The 15,872-nt window shown below is 41.0% G+C and overlaps 1 protein-coding gene across 2 annotated transcripts in view; it reads right to left on the bottom strand.

Moving 5' to 3' along the window:
* Positions 1 to 15,872, bottom strand: part of SHROOM2 (shroom family member 2) — a 122,336-nt gene that overhangs the window by 15,583 nt on the left and 90,881 nt on the right. For both annotated transcript variants that reach the window (XM_061998701.1, XM_061998711.1), the window contains one exon: positions 2,650 to 3,408. In XM_061998701.1, the coding sequence (XP_061854685.1) occupies positions 2,650 to 3,408 (759 nt within the window). The remainder of the gene's footprint in view (positions 1 to 2,649; positions 3,409 to 15,872) is intronic.

The following is a 15,872-nucleotide window of genomic DNA, read 5'->3' as shown; positions in this document are numbered from 1 at the left end:
TTTGAAATTGTCATAATGTGGGTTTGAAAGCTCTACAGCAAGTAAAGGAACATTGCCGAGTAGCTAAAATATCTGGTTTCATCTGACTGGGTAGCTTGCCTCCTTTCAGGTAAGTAAGCAAGACATACTACAGGCCTTTTCTTCTAAGTGTGGGTGTGACACTTTCCCTAAAAATCATCCTATACTTCATTGTGCTGTACTGTTCTTTTGTAGGAATAACAAAATCCATTTGACTGATCTTTTCAGAAGTTCTTATATTTTAAAGGTATATTTGCTTCTGAATGAATGTGCAGCCTCTCAATAGCTCTTTACTTTCCTCAAGTGTTTTGCAGACATGCTTTGGAGTACTGATCCAACTTCTGAGGCAGGTTTTCAAGCCCACGTTGAACCCCGCCCCGCCACTCTCATTTGGTTGGTGTGTTTTCATTTAAGGCAACTGCCATTTTAAAGAGCTCACTCGTGTCTCCACTGCTCAGCCCCAGCTCCTGCCTGCAGATGTGGATTCTCCTCCTGCCTGCAGGAGTAGTGCAGAGGCCTGCCACTGCCCTTACCTCCTTCTTTTGTTTGTTTTCAAATAAAGCCCACACCTTTTGGACTCCACTAGACTGCAAAGAGGATTGCATTTGTGAATTTTTGGGAAATAGAAGATGTGTGTTTGTGAGTCAATTGGAAAAGAAGAGGTATACTGACTGCAATTTTTACCTAAAATGCCCGGCATCTGTTTTGAGTACATTCCTCTCAGCTGAGTAAAAGACTTTCCAGATACTTAAGGCATCATCAAGTCAACTAACGTCAGTCAGAGCAGAGACAGCTCACCACCAGGTGCTTCAGAAACTCTGTTTCTGCAGTCACTATCCTCCCAATTCTTGTAGGTTTTCCACTTACGAAGCTGTGGCATGAAATTTCATTTGCAGCAACTCTGCTTGTGACCATTAGGAAGGTTTATGCCAACCACAAGCATGGGCACTCCTTGACCTGAGTGTAGCTTTAATGGAAATCTATTGATGAACATCTGCTGATGCACTCTTTTCATCTTTACTATTGCTTAACAGTTGTATTTGGAAATATCAGAGTTTTGCATACCACCAGTATTTCCCCACAGTATGCTGTTCTACCTAAAACACTGCAGGAAACTCTACACACTCACTTAGCTTATCCAGTTGATAAGACACTTTTCTTAAAGAACAGTAAACAGTTACATGTTGACATCATCAAACGTTAGCTGCCTACAGCATGTAAAACTGGCATGTCCAAAAGCTTACACGCAGGGAGCCAGCAGAACTAATAGGCCAAATCTAATTAATTGCATATCAATATAAAGCTGCTTGATGTATTTTACTTACGTGAAACAAATACCTTATAGTAAACATCATATAGAAGGTTCAGAGCTATGGGTCCTCATGTCTTTCATTTTTTGCCATACCTGCTTCATTCAGTAATGTAATTATTAACTGAGGACATGAGCTGTCTGGCCTTAAGTATTTTAAATGTTAAGGGTAAGTGTATTATCATCCAGACATGAGCATATACTTAGGCACACCTCAGTGGTCATTTCAACATTAAAGCTTAGGGAAAAGGAAGGGCAAATAGAATGGGCTTTCTATGCACCCGTAGTATCTATTAATAAAGCAACACCTTTAGGAAGTCAAAGCAACACATTAAGGAAGTCATTATTGTCCTTTGCCTTTGCACACAGATGCCAAGGTTCACAGGCTGCACTTTTCATATTAAACTGTATTATACTTTTTCCTCTGGTTATAAGAGAAAAATCATCAAGGCATGTTTAGGAGAAAAAAAAGGTTCATTTCTATATCATAAGTCACGCTAGAGAACAGCATGACTGAGTCTATTCAACAATTTACAGTACAGAAGAGCTATTCCAACTACTTTTGCTCAGAGAAGCAACCTCTGCATTCATTCAGCTTGGAGTTTTCATTCTTTAACAATGAAGTACACTGCTGAAGGATTTATGAAAGTTCAGATTCCTGAGCTTCCTGGAAGAGTCTGTCATCTTGTGGGAGAATAACCTTCTATAATTTTAGCAGCTTAAGTCAAATATAGCAATCAATTTTCTTTGCCTGAGTTCACCTAGCCTGCAAAACGTCTGACATTCTCCTGCTGAATTCGCAGCCCATCTGAAACACAAACAGTGATGCGGACCCTGACTACCTGGAGCACCACATTTCATCATAAATGCAGCATGAACACAGACGTTTATTTGGCAGCGCATTTTACAGTGTGTGCTTTCAAAACAAATGTTCTCACAAAGGACACAACTTCCCTTCCCACCTGTGCTCTGTCCCTACACTGATTTATATTCATCCAGACTTCAGTGGGGGAAATGACACCAGGGACTCTTCTGATTTTGCTGACTTATGGTGGAAAATCCATTTCAATTCATCGCTTTCATTTTCTGCTAACTACCACCTGTAACACCCAAGCAGCATCAGGCAATTAAAAGAAACCACAGACCAACTGAAGGACTTCAATGGTACCGCCTAGAATTTCACACATGTCTTTGGTCTCTTCAGGACATGCTGTGATGGCTCATGTTCAATGAACCTGTAGGATGTGCCTTCATTGAAGAAAACGAACACCGAACCATTAATAAGGTTTAAAGAAAAATAGTAAAGGAGTTACATCTACTACCTGGCCGGGTTCTCATCCTGTACGGACACAGGAGGTTTATCAGTGAGCTTCTGTGGTGCAAACTGAGGAGAAGGGGACCTTGACGTCTCCATGACAGGTTTTTGAAGATACCGGTACTTGGAAGATATTACAGACTCAGACCTAAGGTGCGTTTTTTCTTCTAAGTGCTGACAGACATTCTCCGAGGACGATGCTTGCTGGAGCTGCTGTGGATTAGCACTCTTCAGTTTTCCATTGAAAGCTGCAGGACTCTGAGAGAGAGAGGCGTGACCGGCAAATACTTCAGTGGAGCTGAGGGAGGAGGGTGGAAAGGGCCGGCTGGGTGCTACCAGCAGAGATTCAGGAGAGGTGCCGAGCGACGGTGCAGAATTATCCAGTTGCCTGTATTTATCTCTTTTAGGCGGTGGTGGCCTCTGAGGAGGAGGTCCCCGCTTCTTGTTCAGCAGTGCCGGCTCTACCCTATGGTTTTCCTCTCCTTTGCCTCGGGACAGACAGGAGTGGTTCTCGTTCAAGGACTGTGGCTCAGAGGAGGGGACATGAGGCAGGCTAAGATCCTCGCTCTTCTCATTCGTGTTTTCCTGAGAGTATCGGTAATCACTAGGCAATGTCCCAGACCTGCCCCGGCTCTCATGAGGCAGAACTGCAGGCTCTCGTGCATGCAAAGGTCTGACAGATACCTTCCACTTGTGGCCTAAATTCTCATCCAGCCGATCCCTCTTCTCCCATGGGTTTTCCCTCAGGGACCCTGTGTCAGCTTGCCTAGAGAGAAGAAACATGTCATTATCTCCTTTGGCCACCACACCAATCCATGAAGTTTCAACACTGAGATCACATCCCGCATTTAACACCAGCTCCTCCAATCTACGGGAACTGTACAACACAAAAACATCCTCTCCTGTATGTATGTACCTAAGGTAACATGATGAGTCAAAGCATCATGTCAGGCTAAATTAAGGGTATGGAGCACCATAGCATGTGACCCAACCTTCGAGTAACCCCAGGCACTACAGTGTGCACAGCCTAGTTAAATGCACAGCACCTCTCCTGCATTGATGTATGTGGCACAGTTAAATGTGCAAAGGTTGGTAGAAAACAAAACTGTGTTCAGAAGAGGAATTCTAATAATAGAATTTAACTCCCTTCTTGCTTCACAGTCAGCAACAAAGTGCAGAAAACAAGTTTCTTCTCTATGTGCAAAACTAATACCTGTGTCATTTTAAATGTGAATTAAATACCATGAACTTTAATTATGAATCTGAAGGTTGAGTTTTTGTGTAACTGGAGATGAAAAATGAAATGAGTACAAACACAAAATGTTTGCTGAAGCTTAGAAACTGGGAAAGGAAAAGGAGTGTCTCCTGAAAAAAGAAATGGCAGAAAAGGAAATTTAGAAAGGATAGTATTTTCCAGTCAGGCTTATTTTTTGAACTTCAATGTCTTTTATCCTGTCAGCACAAATAACAAATTAAAGCCAAAAAGGTCTTATCTTAGACAACAATATTTTGGGGCTTATTCCAATTTTACACTTTCTGTTTCTCCAGCCAGGAAACAGACTTTCACAGCTCCAGGCTTGTGCTTTGCCACAAGACATGTAGTTTATTTGTACTCACCAGATAAAGACAAATAGGGAAAGAAACAGAAGACAGAACAGGAAAAAAAAAAGTACCTCTGGAGCTCTGAGAAGGGACAGGTTTTCTCTCTGCTTAAAAGAGGCTGGAGAGGTGCTGTGAGCTTAGAAAAGAAGCTGCAAAAGAGAAGTAAAAGGCTTCAGAGAGTTGCTAGTAGCCTTCATGCTTCTGACAGCACTTGTCTCTGTATTTTGAAACAGTAACCCTGCAAACATGCACTGTCCAAACTTTCTCTCAAGGGGAATGTGAAAGAGGCATCTTTCCTTTCCCAGTCTATTTATAAAGTAAGGTTAACTTGAACTTTCAATGGAAACAAGTTATTAACATGACTGTACCAGTTCTGAGAATGTCTATAGGCGGTTAAACATCACTGTGTATGAAAGCCAAATTTGAGACAAAAGCATAAAAAATAAGTAATAGGTTAAAGTCCCTTATAAATTCAACAATAAAAAAACTTGGAGCAATTACATACTGCAATAGTATTTTGATTAAATTTAATCAAATATTTAAAATTAAGTATTATGGGAAGACAACTCATTAGATGTGGGTTCTATTTTCACACCTGTACAATCAAATTACATTCAAAATTGTTATTTTTTTTTAGTCTTTGCATCTGTGATGTCTTAGCACTTATGGAAAAAAGTTCTGAAGAGAATCTGCACATTGTCATTAAACTGCCTGATGTATTGAATTTTTAATAATTGTACTTCACACTGATTTTTACATGTCAGCAATAAAAAAGCACAGAACTTCCAAGAGAGATGGTTTCTTCACAATTTAATTCCTGAACAGTCACATACACAATCTCTCACTCTCATGTGGAGTGTTAAATTTTAAAATTAAATTTTAACACATCAATTTTAACATGAATGAGGAGCTGAATGTATGAAGAGCTTGGATCTCTTCATATCATTCTTAACTAAGAGCAGTTGGTTCAGAGAACTTCAATTCATCTGACTAATTCAGAGTCAAGTCTGTTTTACAAAGCAGTGTATTTATTGACTCTTATTTTAGCACTAGACAAAGTTTTGTTAAGTAAACTGATGTAAGGCCAGAAAGACTAACGCTATTCAGATTCAGTTACATGGCACCTCTTCCAGAGTCAGCTGGTTTCCCCTAGCAAGTTCAATGTAAGCAGAACCAGGCCTGTAAACAGTTCCACTAATTTTAATGGAAATATTTACCAAATGAAGACTGCAGGCCTTAAGTATGAAATACTGTGTTTAAATCAGCTTTTTTCATTGTCTAGATAATCCACCTAGAGCGTAATTTTCTTCTAGTTCACCTGTGCCAAGATATTCTTCAGGCCTTTTATTCACCTTCACATAGGTAGCATAACAGTGTAACAGCTGCACTTAGGAGCACTGAAGAGTCAAGGGCACGGCATAAAATGTTGCAAAGACATCAATTACATGCACTACCTCAGACAGTTTGCAAAGTATACACTGAACTTCACATGCGCATCAGGACTGGGTGTGCTGGTGGAAGCAAACAGGACAGAGTATAGCACCCATCTGACGACACATTCAACACATCCAAAGCACATAAACCAGATTTGTTTAATATTTCCCTAGCTCAGAAGCAATGAATGCTTTAGTAGTTCTGTTGTCTTCCAAAGTAGAGTAAAATGAAATAAAGAATCACAGCACAGAGAAATTTAATGATGTTACATTTGCAAACATGGAGATAAAATTCAGAGGTTATATATGTGCCTTCATACAGCTTCCACAAAATTAATCAACCATTTCACAGTGCCACAGAACACGAGTCTGAGGAAAGGTGGTTACATTCAATGTTGAGACTAGTTTGCATTCAGTGTCAGTTCTCATGCAAAACATGCTTATCGCATTATTTTGGAGAGATTTGAGCTTACTGTTCAGAAAGGAGGAAAAGAAAGCAAGCTTCAAGCCCCAGGTGAACACAGTAGAAAGAACCTGCAAAGGTGTTAAATTATTATCAATACCAAGAAGTCCACTAACCTACTTTAAATCTATGGGTGCTTCATGTAATGACATGCCCAGAATACCACTGTTTCAGAAACGAGACCCTTAAGAAGGATAACACACCACTGAAAGGAACTCATAATTTATAACCAAATATCACAAAGCGAGACAGAACAGTTTAAAATCATTTGAAAATACGACAATTGATTTAATTACCACTTTCATTCTAGATAACAAATCAGTCATCATAAAAAATGTCAAACCCTAAGTTATCTTTCAAGTCAAAGCCTCCCCATCCTATCCCCATGACACACTGCCACGACTACATAAATGCAAGAGCCCTCCTGATGCGACAGACTGGGAAAGCTCAAACCACCTTCCCCATCCCTGGCATGGGATGACATCACAGATTTGACTGTCAGACAACTTACACCACTCCTCTCACCTGAACTACAAAGGAAAGGTATTCAACAGACTTATGCTGCTGATACAAAGTGGTATTCAGTAACGGTGAATCTAGCACAGGAGGGGAAACCATGAGCCTTTTCTACTGTACCTGCTTTTGGTATTTAGGTACAGGAGCCTTCATTTCTAAAGAATGGAGGCTAAAAACCCAAAATGTACTTCTAACTGAAAAGTTGGAATTGCTTAATTACAAAAAACGATTCTCCACATTTTTGAGAAGCTCTCACTTAGAAGAGGACTCAGCTCTCCTGGAGGAGGTTTGTGGAGAGTCAAGAGGCTGTGCACTTGTCAGCCGGAGGAGCTTGGGAAGAGCTCTGATCTGTGGCTTGCTCGTGCCACATAATGGCCACAGCCACCAAACACGCCATCACCACTTACCACCATGGGGGTGGAAATATGCATCTCCGGAAGTGCATTAAGTATTTTCTACCCAGATGGATAAATACAGCTCTCGGTTTCCTTCTGGCTCCGCTACCTTGGGGGAAATATGCTCAAGACTGAAATGTAACGGCCAAATAAACACTAAGCTGGGGAAACTGACCCATTCTGCGCCCCAGTTTGGACACCGTCAGGCTGCCCAGCAATAACATAATAGGTTATTGTAGCAAACCAGAGACAGGTAACAGTAACACAAGCTATTATATGCAAGTTAAACCATGGAGAGTGATACTTACACATGCGAGTGGAGTCAGTGAGCAATTACCAAAATGAATCATTATGTAGAGATGCCTATCAAAAGGATAACATTTTCGTATCCCACAAAAAACAACCCCAAACCACTTCCTTTGTTTGCTGCATACTCAGGATTTGACTAAATCGGGACAGAGAGGTAGAATGATTGGATTGAATGCTGTATCTCAATAAATGATTACAGTCACTTCGATCAATCCAGTGTGTCTGATTTTTATCTATCTGATTCCCAGTTTCTTGAGAACAATGCAGGCCAAGCCAAATGGTGCCACAAGACACGACAACTTTAGAATCTTAGAGTAGATAAACTTTGGAAAAATGCATTAGCCAACATTTGAAAAATGCACTGTTGGTAAAGACTTGACCTCTGTGCAAAAGTTGCACCATAAAACATAAGTACGGTTATGTAAGTTACAACGTGTCCTGCACTAACTTACTGGCAAAAGAAAGCAAATAGAGTGGCTGTTTCTGATTTAGCTTAAATTCCATCTGAAATACTACAAGCTACACTGGAAAAAGGCCTTCATACCTAGGTAAGACTCCTCCATAAAAGTCCTCACCCTACAACAACCATCCCCCCATAATCAAGGGCGCAGTTTTGGAGTCCCTTCAAATTGATCTAAATACAGATACTTTGCCAGAAGAGGCAGCTTCCTTTTTTGTCTTCCTGCTCTCTCTGTTACATCAGCATTAGGTATTGTACAGCCCCACAGAAAATGGGTTCAAGGAACTGGCAGCTTGAAGACAAGTAGGAAATGTGGGGCTGTCTCAGGTCTCACTAGACACCTATGTTTAGCCAACTGAATCAAGCCCAAGATCTCTATGGACTGTAACTCGAGTCAGCACTTCCTTTGAATGCAGATATCTTACTTCTGTTAGGTATCTGAGTCCCACATGCTTTTTGTTTCAGAAGTTCCAGGACCCCAAAGGTTTTGAAATCCTCGAACTGGTTTTAATATCACAATGCCAAGGAAACACCATTTGACATCCAAGGGCAATTACATTACCAGTGGCCTATTTTTCTCATGTGCATGGTCTCTGCTGTCACTACTGAGTCAGTACAGCATGCACCGTCCATCACATAGTGACAGATGAAGCATATTCTGAAGATGCCAAGTGAGAACTTCAGCTACAAAACTACTCAGAAATCTTTAAAGAGAAACACGTAGAATAAAGGACCTTCCAAGAAAACAAACTAGCTAATCAGCATGATGGTTGCACCATAACATCCAGGAAGAGGCACAGCACACAGCTCACTACAAAGAAGTAGAGTCATTTGCTGCCTTGGCCTGATGAGACAGATGATGGCAACTAATATCCCCGAGGCACTTCTGAAGCAAATGGTCTCAAAACCAAAGCTTGTACTAAGATTAAAAGAATAATGAATGCTGAATGATGACATAATGCTCTTTCTATATAAAACAAACAAACAAACAAGAGATGCCCTGAGCAGAAGACAACTCAGGGTACAAACCCAGCAAGGTGTTTCACAAAGTATACCCCATAGCACATCACACTACAGTCCACTCATCATGATGTGAGTCTTGGTTTTCCAAGACTGCCTGTTAACATGACCTGCGCCTTGATGGCAGCTATCTGTTTAGTCAATCACACTAAATACAGCTTAGATGTTGCACCCCATGTGATAAAGCAAAATGTCACTCTAGCATGCCAACCCTTGTGTTATCACCTGGCTTTATCGCAGAATGAAATACAATAACAAGACACTGCTCTCCAGTCTGTCCTAGCAGAATTCCTCTCTTGTCCTGCCTGTATGGCAACATACATAGCAATGGGTTTTCATCTCACATTCTTTCTAAAAACGTTACCTCCCTCTCCACGAAAATCAGAAATGAATTCAACAGTCCCACTCTGATTCTGCAGTAGATAAGCAAAGATATGCTGGTGGATGAAATATAGGCCAGTCAGTCATGGGTAACAGCACAATGCATGAGGTCACAGTAAAAGTAAAATCTGATTAAAATTAAATTTCTTACAACAGCATAGGGGGGTCTTGATGCAGAAAAGAAGAATCTTGTGGGGAAGGGTACAGGAAGGGATATTTTTCTTTTGTTAGTTCATAAAACAAGAGCCTCTCCTCCTTTCTGCTTCACATCAAAAATCAATGACAAAAGGTAATTTTTATGGCTGTATTCTTATTTATCTATTGCATGCCTGTCCTAGCACACAGGGGATTGCCTGCATGGAATTAAAATGACTTCTGCTCACTTAAGTCAACCAGTTAACGTGTTCCGTACTTACACACTGAATTAAGAATCAGAATATCCCAATAGCATAACAAGAGACATCATATTGCATAAATGGCAACCATTGCAGAGACAAAAGACAATACTTTCTAACACTGCTAACAAGGAAATCACAGTCAGATTAAAAACAAGCTCAAAGGAAAATGTTTGTTTTGTCAATTTACTAAGAGAAATCCCCCACATTCCAGTTCCCACTCCTTTGATGTTTTTAACATTTTTTTTTTTTTACATCTAGACTTTTTTTTTTCCTGACATACTGTTGCTGTTTTCTTGTTGCTATTTCTACCAAAAGCAGCCGCCTGCAGCTGAACAAAAATTCAGTAACAGAACAGAAGCTATAAAATAAAACACTTTGTGAATAATAGCTAGTTCACCTGGGTTTCTCAGGCAGGCACAAAATCGACCATGTAGCTCATCTCTAAAGGAAAAAAGAAATCCTAACCCAGTTATTTAAATTGATTAGCATGCATATGCACACATTTCACTAGCCATCTTTTCACTCAGAGCCACACTCACCGCTTGCTTCCAATAGTCACATCCAATTCTCTTACGTTCCCAGCTAATATCTCCTGCTGCTGTGGGAAAGGTCTTCGTGTGAGCCTGCACTCACAGTATCAGGCTTGCCAGGAAAATAACAAGATGAAAAGCTCTCGCATCACCCCTAGCCAAGAGGAACCCCGAGCCTGGCACCCCAAGCCACCACAACAGCACTGCAGCCCTCGGTCTAGAAAACAAATATTTCTGAGAGGCACTGCCTTCTAATTCCAGTGTGCATGATGCCAACTGTGAAAACAAAAGCTGCTAAAAGCAGCGCGCGTGTGCGAGCATATGCACACAGAGCACCTTAGCTGGAATTAACTCACATTTTCCCCCTACTCTCCCAACCCATCAGTGAACAGAGCAGTCGATTACACTAAGCAAAATAATATTTGGCACCAATCAGAGCATCGTTCCTAATTTGCTACTGTAGCTTCTGCTGATAGGGACCGAAGACACAGCCTGTACTCAAAGACCTGGAGAACAAAAGAAATACTGTATGAATTAATAATACTGCAATTTTCTGTTCAGATCTGACAGAAAAAGGTAATTAAGGCGCGTGCCTTGAGTCGCTTCTCTCACGCTTTAACACTAACAATAAGACAGTCTTACCAGGATTTACAGCTGTTCACCCATATTCACTGGATACGTGAGCTTTGCATCCTTGCAAACGTGCCAGCCAGTTTGAAAGCCTCGCAGAACTGAATCCGTCTCAACCTCTGCATCTCATTTACTGTAACACAGAGGATTTTCAAAGCCATGCCTCACAACAGCTGGCTTGTTTTTGCCTGCTTCCTATGATTGACAAGTTCATACAAGCTCCGTCAACTTTAACCTTGATAAGTGAAGGCTTGGTCTTTATTCTACGTTACATCATCAGAAACTTCTGACCTCAGGGAAAAGATCTCAGAGACTTCAAAGCTTTTCCTTCCCTCCACCCCCACTCCCTGGATTTGGTTATTAAAAATAATTAAAAAATTTAGAAGTCATTTAATTTATTAAGGGTCGTTCCTTTCATTTGTGAAAATCATGATCCACGTTTCAGGAACATCCGTCCTGCAAGTTTTAAATAGTTTAAATAATTTTAAAAGACTAGTGTGTTACTAAGCCTTGTTTCTGAACAGTGTTCAAGTAACCAAGTCTTTAATTTTAGAGGGGAGTCTCAACAGCCCTTCAGCTTGATTTTTTTTGCATATGTTGTGTGTACAGGCACCCTGCTCTCTCTTGCAGGAGATTCTGTAGAGAAAGAACTAAATGCTTTCATGCTGCATGAGCAAATTACCACCCCCACGCTCCATCTTTAGAAACCAAAGCCATTGTGGCCTTCATCAGAGCAAAGCTCAAGATCCTTTCAATTTTTTACAAGAACACATTAAAGACTTAACAGAGAAACTCTGGATAAGGCTTTAATATGTAGTAAAAGATCATCCTAAAGATGACCACTTTAATAGAAAAATGTTATTTAAACTGCATGCAAAACCTCATACAGCGGTTAGGTATTATGGTACTGAGATCCAGTTAATACCCTCCTCTAAAATGTTATTTCCCCAAAACTACCTATTTAGTTTCAAGATAGAGAGAAAATTACTTCAGAAAAACTCACCCATTTACGCAATTCAACACAACTGGTTAACAGACTGTGGCAAGTCTGGTTGGCCCATGCAGAGAAATAGAAGTTATAGCTGTCATGTTACCTTTTAGCACAAAACTTTACTCCAATTTACTGGTATAAACAGCCTCCTGTGCGACAGCAAATCGTATTCCACGTTGCCTGCGGCCTTACAGCAGAAGGTGAACATCTCACAGGCTAGTTTTTAGTACCAGAACAGCATAAAGCCCCTCCATATGTTAGAAACATAAGAACTACTGTACCGAGGAGACAAATCAGGCATCTATTTCCAAAAATGCTTTTCATGAAGTAACTTAGGGGAAAGTAAAATCTAAACCACAACAGCATCCAATGCTTTTATGAGTATAATTGCTGGAGACTATAACTTATCTCTCATCTCCCTACTCAACCATTATCATTAAATAGCCACAAGAAGACAGCTGGATTTCAAACGATGCAATGAAAACTTAGCCTTTAGGAGTTTTCATTTTAATCCTCTTTCCAGAGAAAGCAGTAAAACCAAACCAGAACACAAAAGTGGACTAATGCTGACAAATTTACCTCCATTTTTTTCCCCCACACTTTCCGATGTGCCTCCTGTTCCAGTAACAAACTTCAGAATCAAGTCTACGACTTCTCCCAGCTTCTCAGGTTTGATAACATCTACCTTTAAAGGCAGGAGAGAAATTTTCTCATAAGAAAAAACTGCCCTCCGACACTTCCTTTTTATCAGACTGCAGTGGTCTCACATAGCCCTGGCTGTCACTGCACATACAGTGCAGAACAGATGTGCCAGCAGCAATTATGCAAAAGGAACTTCACTCAGTAATACAAAATTGGAAGTAGAAAAGAAGTGAGTGTGTGAGGTTGGGTAGGTACTTTCAAATTTAGAAACAGGATTTAAAATTCACTTGAAGGCCAAGGGAAAAGCCACACTGTCAACTTTCAAGAGGAGTCACATGACTGGACTGCTGCACTGGAGGGCTACAGACTCTTCAGAAGAAAAAGGTAAGGCAAGAGAAGAGGAGGGCTAGCCCTCTATGGTAAAGAATGTCTTGACTGTTTAGAGATCAGTGATGGTGATGATAGGGTCAAATGTTTACCGGTAAGAATCAGGGGGAAGGATAACGTTGATGTCATGGTAGGAGTCTGTTTCAGGCTAACCAGCCAGGAGGAGGATGTAGACAAAATGTTCTTTAGGCATCTGGGAAAAATTTTGGGATCGCTCGCCTTTGTTCTCATGGGGGACTTCAACTTACTGAATGTCTGCTGGGAATATAACACAGCAGGGAGGAAACAGTCCAGGAGATTCCTGGAGTATGTGGAAAATAACTTCCTCAGCTGATGAGAGAGCCAACAAGGGAAGGTACCTTGCTGGACCTGGTGTTTGTGAACAAAGAAGGTCTTGCTCAGAGAAGCAAGGAGGGAGATCAGCAGAACTGCGACGACCTTAGATTTCTGAAGGGCAGACTTTGTTCTATTTAGCAAGTTGGTGCCAGCATCCCTTGGGAGACAGTCCTGAAGGGCAAAGGAGTCCAGGAAGGCTGGACATTCTTCAAGAGGAAATCTTAGAGGCACAGGATCAAGCTGTCCTTGTGTGCAAGAAGATGAGATTGCAGATGAGAAGATGAGAACACCATCCTGATGGAACAGGGAGCTCCTGCTGGAGCTCAGGAGGAAAAAGAGAATTTATGACCATTGGAAGAAGAGTCAGGCAGCTCAAAAGGACTACAAGGCTGTGGTGGGGTCATGTAGGGAGAAAACTAGAAGGGTCAAGGCACAATTGGAACTTAAGCTGGCCACTGTTGTAAAAGACAATACGTTTCTATAAATATATCAGCAACAAAAGGCAGGCTAAAGGGAATCTTCATCCTTTAATGGATGCAGGGGGGAAGCTTAGTGACCAAGGATAAGAACAATGCTGAGATACTTAATGTCTTCTTTCTTCAGTCTTCAATAGTAAAACCAGTTGTTCTCTGAGTACCCAGCTCCCTGAGTCAGAAGACAGGAGACAGAAAGAAGTCCCCTTAGTCTAAAGGGAAATTGTGTGTAACCTGCTGCTCCACCTTAATTCACACAAGTCGATGGGGCCGGATGGAATTCACCAGATGGTACTGAGGGAGCTGGTGGAAGTGCTCGTCGAACTATTCTCCATCACCTACCAGTAGTCCTGGCTCAACGAGGAGGTCTCAGAGGACTGGAGGTTACGTAATGTGACACTCATCTACACAAAGGGCTGGAACAGATCAACCTGAGCACCACTGTGAAGCACACACAGGATAATCAAGGGTTGAGGGTCAGTCAGCACGGCTTCACACAAGGCAAGTCTTGCTTGACTAACCTGATATCCTTCTACAACAAGGTGACCCACTTAGTGGATGTGGTCTACCTGGACTTTAGTAAAGCCTTTGGCAGAATTTCTCACAGCATTCTCCTGGAGAAACTGGCTGCCCATGGCTTGGACAGACCCACTCTAATGGGTGGAAAATTGGCTGGATTGCCGGGCCCAGAGAGTGGTGATAAATGGAGTTAAATCCAGTTGGTGGCCAGTCACCAGTGGTGTTCCCCAGGGCTCAGTACTGGGGCCTGTTCTATTTAACATCTTGATCCCTTCGTGGTATTATTCTTACTATTTCAAATTAGATACAAAAGCTTAACTTTTTACAGATGTAACATCTATGCCTTTTTAAATGTGTCTCTCTTGTCTGTCTTTTCGTATTTGTCAGAAGTGATTGTCCCCTTGTACTGGATGCTGGTGAGGCTGCAACTCGAGCAGGACAGTTTATTATGCAACTCTTGCCTCAATCCTGAGGCATGAGAAGAAGCTGGTTCAAAACTTTGCTACTTGAAGAGTTACCCTGTGCCAATGGCCATATGTATTTAGATTAATCATTCTTGGAAAGATCAAGAATCCACACTGTGGTATTTAATTTTTGAAAAGGGCATCTATATACATGAGATGAATATTTTTAAAACGAACAAGCCAGATGGTATAATGATAAGAGATAACACACACCAGAAGATACAAAATATGAAACTCAGGTAAAATGTTTAACACCTGCCAAAAGCCCAGAAGACCACCTTTTTTCCCTCTCCTCTTTCTGTCCTCTCTGAAGGCTGGATTAAACAGTGGGTGGAATTTTTCCCGTTTCTTAGATAGCCCTTATAGGTATGTGGCTCCAATACCTATAACAGTGACAAAAGAGAATAAGCTCAGAGAAATAACTATCAGAACATGCACATATGTTTTATATGTGTGTATACATACACAAACATCTATGTCTGCTTGATACATATAAACACATATAAATGCAGTGTTGTCATTTTTATCAATTCTTTTCCACTTGAATCAGTTCAGAAGAGAAAATATTATTCATATTCCTCTTAGAATTACAGAACTATTACAGCTGGAAAAGACCTTTAAGATTATCAAGTCTAATTACTAACCTCATACTGCCAGGCCCATCTCTAAACTAAACCATATCCCTCAGCACCTATGTGTCTTTTGAATATCTCTAGGGGTGATGACTCCAACACTTCCCTGAGCAGCCCATTCCAACGCTTAATAACCCTCTGGGTGAAAAAGTTCTTCCCAATGTCCAATCTAAACCTGCCGTGGCACAACTTGAGCCCATTTCCTCTTGTCCTATCATTCATTACTGGAGAGAAGAGATTAACCCCCTCCTCATTACATCTCCCTTTTAGGTAGTTGTAGAGAGTAATCATGTCTCCTCTCAGCCTCCTCTGTTGCTGAAGGTCCTCCTTCCTTGCATAACAATTTGCTGTTTTAGTAGCTGTTGAGTATGGAGGGTAGATTATACACTAGCTCTTAAAAAAAACAGTTTTCTTATTAAGTGTCTAATAATGAACCTAGAACTGCTCTATAGGCTCCTGTTTCTGGCTTGCCAAAGATTATTTTTAGCACATTTAACTTGGGCGTTTAGGTCAACTTAGGCATCAAGAAATTATTTCTACTTTGGTTTCTACTTTTGGCTGTTCGTCTGTCTTCGAGAGCTGAGACAGAAGCAACTACTAAGGAATGAAAGAACCAAAAGAAACATCTTAACAGTTTTAATTAGGGTTG

Source organism: Colius striatus, chromosome 1, assembly GCF_028858725.1.
Source record: "Colius striatus isolate bColStr4 chromosome 1, bColStr4.1.hap1, whole genome shotgun sequence".
Classification (NCBI taxonomy): domain Eukaryota; kingdom Metazoa; phylum Chordata; class Aves; order Coliiformes; family Coliidae; genus Colius; species Colius striatus.
Note: the sequence above shows the minus strand (reverse complement) of the source record. Positions and strands in the feature narration are given on the sequence as shown.